The sequence below is a fragment of the Entelurus aequoreus genome, linkage group LG07 (assembly GCF_033978785.1).
Source record: "Entelurus aequoreus isolate RoL-2023_Sb linkage group LG07, RoL_Eaeq_v1.1, whole genome shotgun sequence".
NCBI lineage: Eukaryota > Metazoa > Chordata > Actinopteri > Syngnathiformes > Syngnathidae > Entelurus > Entelurus aequoreus.
This window is the reverse complement of record NC_084737.1, coordinates 27,970,108-27,980,497: the sequence shown is the minus strand read 5'-3', so window position 1 is coordinate 27,980,497 and position 10,390 is coordinate 27,970,108. Positions and strand designations below refer to the sequence as shown.

Here is a 10,390-nt window from a genome sequence, read left to right as displayed (position 1 = left end):
ATTGCTATGCTATACTGCTACGCTATATTGCTATACTATATTGCTATGCTATATTGCTATGCTATACTGCTATGCTATAGTATGCGAAACATGAGACAACCAATGGCCATAAATATAATCATAAAACAATGTATGCATGCAGGGGCAAAAAAGTGTGGTGTGTGTGTAATTGGGGATATTATACCGGGGCCCGAAACACACCGGGGCCCTGGGCTTTTGTAAAGTTGAAAGATTTTAAATATGTAAGTTAAAGAAATTACATCATAAATGTTAATCTAAAATTAGTATGGCCGTGAAAGTTCAATAATAAGTTAGCTCGAATCAAATAATATAAAAAATCTATCTGTGGCAGCATATGGGAGAAAGTTATGTACAAGTTTCACTTTTTTATCTCATTTCCCATAACTGTGGTACATTCAAGGACCCTTGATTAAAGATGTGTCACTAGGTTTTAAAGACAGGGGAGTCTTAAACCCCAGGAGATGCATTAATGATGATATAATCATAATAATGATGTATTATTGAGATTGGTATTGTCCACTGACGATTATCCTTTGTGTATCAGATAATTTCTACTTTACACTCTGAAGTAAAGGAAAACTTGACAGATTTATAATCATATTTAAATGAATAATGAGGTTATATCAGGAGTGTCAAACTCATTTTAGCACAGGTAAATCTATTACCACGTGGGCCGGAAAGGTAAAATCATGGCATAATAACTTAAAAATACAACTACGACAACTTCTCATTGTTTAATTTGTTTTACTTTGGCCCAAAATAGAACAAGCACATTCTGAAAATGTACATATCACAAATAATCCTCTTGGCAAAACACTTCAAGTTAGTTGAAAATTCTGAGGAAAAAAGTGGTGTAGTATAAAAAACACTATGAAGAACACAATGAATTTAGACTTAATCTCAGTGTATCTACAAAGCAATTATACTTTAAGTTACAGCCCATCTAGGATTGAACAAAAAACAAAATAAAACGTAAATAAAAACTCTTTATGTATCAACTACCTAATTTGTCATTTCCACTGTTCACTTTCTTGAAATTTGCTCAGAAGACCACCATTTTAATAGAACTATATCAATGTGCAGTGTCTCATGCAGCATTTTAAAGTAGGGTTACCAAATGTTTGTTTTACTCCTGTTTGTTTTACGTTAGGTTGAGGGGGAGGAGTCACAGCGCCGCTTTACCGTGTACCTCTTGCTTGGTATACTTGCTCGTCCCGGGAAAAACTATTTGCTTGCCTAACAGAATTGCTATTGCGACATCCAGTGGACACATTTAGAACAGCAGTTTCTTTCATTTAAAAATACAGCTCAATTTTACACGATTTTACAATTTTACACTTACCAAACTCATCTGGATTGAACCTGTTCGCGGGCTTGTTTGACATCCCTGGGGTATATGATTATTGAAATTCATATTATGGCCACTTTATATATAATTTGTGGGTACTGTTTTATGATACATTGTTTAAAAAGCTGGTTTCAACCATTTCATGCAATAATTTCTTTGATTGCATGTGAACATATCCAGTGTGTGTGTATGGCCCGGGTTTATGGTGGGATCGGAGCGGGCCCTTTAAGAGTCTTGTGTATGGGGGCCCAGAATTTGGTGCTACACCCCTGTATGCAGATGTGCTGTTATTGCTGACATAGCATTACTGTGTAGTGTGAGTTGCACGTGTTGGTTGAACAATATGAAAAAAACAGTCTCGTAGTCCATCATCATCACCCTGACACACGGAGCAGTCTAGGCCTCGGGGGCTGACGGAATAACGGGCTTAGGGTCGAGGAGTAAAGGCTTCTCTCACACAACGTTCTTATTGTGATGAAGCTATAAATGTGGACAGTGTGTCTCAGTGCAGTGACAGTACTTCTGTGTGTGTACGTGTGTGTGTGTGTGAGTGTGTGCGCGTGCGTGTGTGTGTGCGTGTCTGAGATGAGCGACTGAGATCATACCAAAAGACAATGGCTGATGTGTGCCGTCTCTTCTGGCAGTGAGAAGGGAAATATCATGAACGGAAGAGGACACAGACAGAAAATCATTGCTTAACAAGCAGCATTTGTGCTAAAAGATAATTGCATTGCTCAAAACAGGTTGGAATAGTCCTGCTCCATCCCTATTTAAAGTGCCACATCTTCAGTTATATCCTGTTATTTCCTATTTTATTTATTACTACAATTATTCTTACTATCATTTAGTGTTTTTTGTATGTTTTTATCTATTCATTTATTATTTATATATATATTTTTTAATATATCTATTTTCATTATTTTCTAGATGATCCTAATTTTTGCAATGCTTTGTTTTGTTATTGTACATGATGATGTGCATGAATGTGTGAGTGTATGCTCTTTTTTTGGTCCTTTTAAATTGGTGTAAAGTACTTAGTGTTGCATCATGCCTGCATATGGAAAGTTTTGATTTGATTTGATTTGATCACGACAGACACTAAATCAACAGGTTTGCCGACATGATGAAAATAATCAAATGCGCTCATTGATCATGTATATATTTAGGGACCAAACCACCACATTGAGAATATAGAGAAGGTCACTGTTGGGTATTACAAACCTTGCATTGATTATTGCTGAATAAAGAAGTGTCACTAAAATATTTTTCCAATGTGCATCTTCAATAAGAAGGAAACTGTAGTAAAAGTATTTTTATAGTGCATATTAAATAGGTCCATCAGTTGTTCTAAGGAATACATCCACTTTACACAAAGGGCATTTACATTGGTTCTATTCATCACCAGCAGTTTATAAAGACTTGGCTTTAAAGCTGCATTAATGGGCTTATTAAATACTTAATGGTTCTCAATGAGACTACAAAACGTTCAGGTGAAGAACATTAAAGAGGAAAATCACTTACCTTCATGTGTTTGTGATAACGTTGCATGCAAACTCCTGGACAATGTCAGAGACACTAAAATGACTAACCACTGCTTCATGTTGGCATTCAATCTGTTCACTAGAATGTCACCATGTCACATAAAGTCCAGGTGGTCCTCCACAAGTTGTGCCAAACCCTTTTTTCACTCTGTCTCTGCTGCAATCACCAACAACAAGGAGTAGAAGTCATCCTTTCTCACAGCCAAACAACACCAGAGAAACGCGCCAATGGATGAAAACAGCCAACAAGTGGCAGTTTATTTTGAGCAGGAACTTCCCTCCCAGATGAAACAGTCTGATTGGCCAGGAGACATATTTTCCCACCAATCGCGACCCGGTCCGTCTTTTTTTTCAATTTATCCATTGATTCCACCAACAGAGGTCACAGCTGTGGAGCTGGATTTGCATTAACTGCGGAATAAATGAACGTACATTTCACTACGCAATAACATGGAAAATGTCAAACACAGCCCGTGACACTTAACAGCGTGTATTTAGAGTTATTCGTAAGCATGATATTTAAAGATAGGGTGTTTGCATCATCGTGAACATTACACAACTCTTAAATGCACAGATGTGTTTCATGTGTATGTCCAGCAGCGCTGCTCTGCAGAGAGTGGCTGCACTGTTGGCGCTGTAAAAAGCAGTATTGTCCCCCTTCTGCCCGCTTAATCACCTCTTTGATGCGCATGGAGCAGCCGGCCACAATGCTCACATTGTCACACGGTCAAGTCACTTCTCTGCTCCCCCAAAACAGGCTTAATTTGTGAACACAGCCTCAAAGTAGTCGAGATTCCTCGACACGACGTTGGGACAACTCACTAATGGAACTTGTTCTGACTAACTGTGACTCATGCAGAGCCTCATTGTCCCTGACGGACGTTTGATTGCCGACTGTTGTTTGTCTCGCATTTTCTTCCAATAGGGAAGTGTGGGGTTAGTAGTCACACTTTTCCCTTTAGTCTAGTTAACCCCAGGGTGCAGGGACGGCAGAAGAAGTGCAGGTAAAATGTATTCAATCCCAAAAATAGTGCAGCAAGGAAGAGCGCAAAAAGGCATAAGAAGCAGCAGCCTACAGGTGTGTCCTGAGTGCCAATCGGGGACAGGTGAGGGAGCCTCCGCTTAGAGCAGGGGTCAGCAACCCGCGGCGCCGTAGCCACATGCAGCTCTTTGACCTCTCTGATGCGGCTCAATTGCATACTTGCTGACTCTCCCATGAGACTTCTGGATTTCTGTGCCTCTCCCTGTAAACTTCTGGGGCAATTTTTCTCCAATTTACACCCTGTCAACTATAATAAGGGGATACTGTGATGACACAGCATTTAGCGCCCTTTACAGCCAACAGTATCAGCATGCCAGTCCAGGTACATGTTGTATGCAGCTTCTGCTAGCACACGTATGCGACAGCAAGGCATACTTGTTCCACAGCCATACAGGTTACACTAACGGTGGCGATATAAACAACTTTAACACTCTTACTAATATCCGCCACACTGTGAACCCACACCAAACAAGAATGACAAACACATTTCGGGAGAACATCCGCACTGTAACACAACATAAACACAACAGAACAATTACCCAGAATCCCATGTATCCCTAACTCTTCCGGGCTACATTATACACCCCCCGCTACCACCAAACCCCGCCCCCCCCAACCCTGCCCCCCCACACATCAACCCCCCCACTGCGGACCAGTCAACGCTTGAAAATTTGTCCCACGGACCGGGGGGTGGGCGTGTACGGTAAAAATTATTATTTATTTTTGTCATAAAATACAATCATGTGTGCTTACGGACTGTATCCCTGCAGACTGTGTTGATCTATATTGATATATAATGTAGGAACCAGAAATATTAATAACAGAAATAAACAACCCTTTTGTGTGAATGAGTGTAAATGGGGGAGGGAGGTTTTGGGTTGGTGCACTAATTGTAAGTGTATCTTGTGTTTTTTATGTTGATTTAATAAATAAATTTAAAAAAAATAAAAAAATAAAAATTTTATTTTATTTCTTGTGCGGCCCGGTACCAATCGATCCACGGACCGGTACCGGGCCGCGCCCCGGGGGTTGGGGACCACTGACTAACACACACACTAGGTGTGGTAAAATTACCCTCTGCATTTGACCCATCCCCATGTTAATCCTCTGGGAGGTGAGGAGCGCAGTGAGCAGCAGCGGTGGTCGCGTTCGGGAATCATTTGGTGATTTAACCCCCAATTCCAATCCTTGATGCTGAGTGCCAAGCAGGGAGGTAATGGGTCCCATTCTTATAGTCTTTGGTATGACTCGGCTGGGGTTTGAACTCAAGACCTTCCAGTCTCAGGGCGGACACTCTAACCACAAGGCCACTGAGCAGGCTACTACTGAATATCTCCTACATTTGGTCTCTGTTTCATGGTTTTATTTCGCATCTCTCATTGTTCTGTCCTGTAAGTTTGTCTTGGAGCCTGTCGAAGATGAATTTCTGCTTTATTACAGACAATAAAAAGGTTATTTATCTATCCATACCTAATAACCATAATAATAATGAGAATCATGACACTTGTCTAAGTTGAAATTCAAGCTTTCCTTTATATTTCTTAGGGGTAACACATTTTTAAACCATTGTGTGAAACAACTACAAGACAAACACAGATGGACAGAATATTTACAATTTCTTACAAAAAAACACAAGTCCTCCTACCTCAGGTTCAAAACTGTGGGCGGCGTGGCTCAGTGGGTAGAGCTGCCAGCCAGCAACGCGAGGGTTCCAGGTTCGATTCGGCCATCCTAGTCATCAGAGGTGTGGACTCGAGTCACATGACTTGGACTCGAGTCAGACTCGAGTCATGAATCTGATGACTTTAGACTCGACTTGACAAAATGTAAAGAGACTTGCAAGTACTCGACTTAGACTTTAACATCAATGACTTGTGACTTCACTTGGACTTGAGCCTTTTGACTTGACATGACTTGCTCTTTCCCCAAAACCTAAAGCTTAAAAAGTTATTTGGGAGCGCTCCATATCTTTCATTTTGTACTTGTCTGTCTATCAGCGTGTGTGCTGCGTGTTAGCGTGTGCGCTCTCAGTACAACAGCCAATCAAATTAGATCTACATTGTTTTCATCACACAGCATTCAGCCAATCAAATTGCAGGACAACCAATGAACAAGAGTTGTCAAACAACGCGCCAGTGAGAAAGATTTATACCAAAGTTGGTTTCGTTCAGGTATAAAAACTACGACTTGGTCAACAAAAAACGAATTGCCGTATGCAAATTACGCAGTTCGAATATTACAGACGGAGACGCAACAACTTCCAACTTCGTTCGAAATTTGAAGTTGCACAAAGAAGGGTAAGTTTTGAATGTAAGATAACGTTTATTGGCTAAGTAAAATTACTTTTATTTGCTGTGTAGTTAAATCAGTGAGGCTGTAAACTCACTGCTAACGTTATAACCATAGACATCTTATAAGTAGATGCAGCATCGAGGGCTCCTGCCTACTGGCGCAGACGAGACGCGGGGCCGCCATCTTGGAGTGGTGATCCGCTCCACTCAGTGCAATTCATTTGGCAGGAGCAATGAACTGTCAGCGCATTTAATTCATTTTACCTCACTGAATACCACTCATTTTCACGCGCTTTTTTGTCATACGTGTAGCTATGATAAAGGACACATGTTTTATTATTCATAGTTTGCTTAACAGTAATATAATATTCTTATATGCTATAAGTGACCAGACGTCCGAGATCAAAACTGGGAATATAAGCCCAGAGAAGGGGGAAAAAAACGGTCAGCTATTTTTAAGTTGAAGAAACAATATGATTACGTTATATATACATGCGTATATCCTACATAAACAATGTATGAATACATTAGATATCTATATATCTTATAGACCGTATCTCTGTTGCTGCAGCAGCAGAGAGTTTATTCTGTCTTGACACTTTGTATTGATATTTTGTATTACATTCTTCCCTTAAATGATCATGTGTACAGTGATTGTTAGGGTCCGCTAGTACCCTGTATAAAGGACTCCCACAGGGAGTCCTTTGTACAGGGACAAAGGACCCTATTGAAATTGTAAGGTTTTATTATTATTATTATTATATATGTATTTTGTATGTATTTCGCTTTGGATAAAAGCGTCTGCCAAATACTTGAACATATATAGACACCTGAAAGTCTTTGTATCAGCTAAAACCACCAATCTGTTTCACTGGATTCAGAATAAAACCAAATGCTGTCTTACCCAACAATGTTAGTATTTGAATATTGTTACTTGAAGACTTATTCCTGGTTACAATTATACTGGTAAGAAAGTATTGTCTTATATTTTGCCTAAAATGAGAATGCACCATAATCAGTGGCGGCTGGTGAATTTTGTTTTAGGTGGGGCTGAAAGTTTGTAAACCAAACCCCTGTAGGGGCGTCATCCTCCCCCAGAAGATTTATTTGTGATTTTCACATACAAATATGGAAGATCTTTGCTCCTTCTCAACTCTGTGTTAATGTTATTTTCATAAAATACAACCAATAGTACATTAATGTTAAATCTTACTTGTGAAAAGTAATCCCCCGATTCCTATTTTCAACAGTCCGCTCATTTGAGCAGGAAAACGCTGAACACCATCTTTGTTTTCTACCTGTCAACTGTCAGTTTAGACTGCTCGCCGGCTCCTCATCACCACTTCAAGATGCAAATTGCTCGCGTCACAGCAACTAATACGGCGTCTACTTATAAGATGTCTATGGTTATAACGTCATTGCAAACACGGCAATATGTTGCGTCCACTGCAGTTTGATACCTTATTCATACTTTTTATCAAGTGATTTTTTAAAGCAGGGTTGCATGAGGTACCTACACATAACGTTACGTTAGTCAATGTATCACACACAGTAACATAACGTAAACCGGCGGTCAGCAGCACCACGTATTTCAGCCACCTACAAAAAGAAAAACAGTCAAATACAGGTCAGTTAAAATGTATACTATTTTAAGAATATGTGTACATATTGCATAGGGCCCTGACATCTAAAAAGTACAACTCTGTTCATTGTTATGTTCATGTATTTGTTATGTTTTTCATGTGTACGCACACATAAACACACATACAATATGAGATGAGATCAATGAGATAAGGTAAGAACAGAATAGAAACTGCTGGCGTGGCGAAGTTGGTAGAGTGGCTGTGCCAGCAATTGGAGTGTTGCTGGTTACTGAGGTTCAATTCCCACCTTCTACCTTCCTAATCACATCCGTTGTGTCCTTGGGCAAGACACTTCACCCTTTGCCTCTGATGGCTGTTGGTTAGCGCCTTGCATGGCAGCTCCCGCCATCAGTGTGTGAATGGGTAAATGTGGAAATACTGTCAAAGCGCTTTGAGTACCTTGAAGGTAGAAAAGCGCTATACAAGTACAACCCATTTATCATTATTATTTATTTACAATGCAATATGCCATGGAAATACAATGTTAACACTTTTGTACAAATAAGTACAGTTGCACTTGTGTTTGCAAATGTGTTTGTTCTGTAAAGGAATGAGTTAAATGTTTAAAATTGTTTAAACTATTAAAATGACTGGTTAATAGTGCTATTATGAATTGCAATGTCAGTACTATTTTTTTTCTTGCTATTTCAAATGCACTTGTTTTAATAAATAAATACAGCGTTTTAAAAGCATACACAATCTGTGTAAAATATTAGTCTGTGGTTAAAAGGACTTGAAAGGACTCGAAACTCAAAATGCAGGACTTGTGACTTGACTTGAGACTTTCCAGTCTTGACTTTGGACTTGACTCGGGACTTGCCTGTCTTGACTCGGGACTTGACTCGAGACTTGAGGGCAAAGACTTGAGACTTACTTGTGACTTGCAAAGCAATGACTTGGTCCCACCTCTGCTAGTCACTGCTGTTGTGTCCTTGGGCAAGACACAACATGCTCCCAGTCCCCCCAAAAATCTATCTTAAAGGTGAGGATAATGAGTTTCACTACATAAAACGCTTTGAGTCTCTAGATTAAAGTACTATATAAATATGATTCACAAACAGAGAAGACAATGTATGTGAGCTCTGATCCTAATTTTCTACATTTCAATACCACAGTTGGAGAGACAGTGCTCTCTGGTGAAATACTATTGTAGCAAAACTATTAGCAAATTTGTATTGGCATCCGTGTTGTGATTTGAGTTTGTGTAAAAAAAAGTCCAGTCCATCCGCGTTGCAATTTTTTGTGTCTGTCAAAAAATATGTGCGGTCCTTGTACGACTTTGTGCAAAAGAGGCCGAAGTTAGCTTCCGATTCGAATGGTGAAATGGTAAATGGTCTGTATTTATAAAGTGCTTTACTACACCTACACAATACCCAAAGCGCCTTATATCATAATTTACATTCACCCATTCACTCACACATTCACACTTCATGGTTTAGGCCCTTTTCCACCGCAGAAACTTTTACAGGAACTTTTCAATTTAATAAAAAAAGTTCCCCCCTGTGTTTTGAACAAAAAGTATTTGGGTAGATTTACATCTTCAGGGAGTGCAGGGAGAGCATTCTGGAGGTGAGAACATCAGTCTTAAGGTATAAATCACTGTTAAAAACAGGCCAAATCGGTGTTAAAAAAGGTCAAATTTACATAGTTTATTTATATAGCCCTTAATCACAAGTGTCTCAAAGGGCTGCTCAAGCCACAACGACATCCTCGGCTCAGATCCCACATCAGGGCAAGAAAAAAAGTAAACCCAACGGAATTTAATGCGAAACCTTGATGCCGAGTGGATCTAGTGAGGGTCCAGTCCATAGTGGGGTCAGCAGTGGATTATCTTGTGTGGAGACAAGTCAGCAGCGCAGAGACGTCCCCAGCTGATGCACAGATGAGTGGTCTACCCTGGGTCCTGACTTTGAACTCATCAGTGGTCACCTAATAACCTCTCCACGCAGAAGAGGGGGGCAGAGCAGAAAAGAGGCGGCAGATCAACTGGTCTAAAAGGGGGGTCTATTTAAAGGCTAGAGTATACAAATTAGTTTTAAGATGGGACTTAAATGCTTCTACTGAGGTAGCATCTCTAACTGTTACCGGGAGGGCATTCCATAGTACTGGAGCCCGAATAGAAAACGCTCTATAGCCCCGCAGACTGTTTTTGGGCTCTTGGAATCACTAATAAGCCGGAGTTCTTAGAACGCAGATTTCTTGCCGGGACATATGGTACAACACAATCAGCAAGATAGGCTGGAGCGAGACCGTTTAGTATTTTATACGTAAGTAGTAAAACCTTAAAGTCGCATCTTAAGTGCACAGGAAGCCAATGCAGGTGAGCCAGTATAGGCGTAATATGATCAAACTTTCTTGTTCTTGTCAAAAGTCTAGCAGCCGCATTTTGTACCAACTGTAATCTTTTAATGCTAGACATAGGGAGGCCCAAATTTTAGCGATATTACGGAGAAGAAAGAAGGCTGTTTTTGTAACACTCTTAATGTGTGACTCAAATGAGAGCG

General features: G+C 40.0%; 1 protein-coding gene across 2 annotated transcripts in view; it reads right to left on the bottom strand.

Moving 5' to 3' along the window:
* Nucleotides 1–10,390, bottom strand: part of LOC133653624 (receptor tyrosine-protein kinase erbB-3-like) — a 46,406-nt gene that overhangs the window by 28,732 nt on the left and 7,284 nt on the right. Inside the window, exon 1 of one of the 2 annotated variants that reach the window (XM_062053115.1) lies at nt 2,891–2,995. The exons of the other annotated variant lie outside the window; for it this stretch is intronic. Within the exon in view, the coding sequence (XP_061909099.1) occupies nt 2,891–2,969 (79 nt within the window). The 5' untranslated portion in view covers nt 2,970–2,995. Of the gene's footprint in view, nt 1–2,890; nt 2,996–10,390 lie in introns of those variants that run through there. 2 annotated transcript variants of the gene reach the window in all.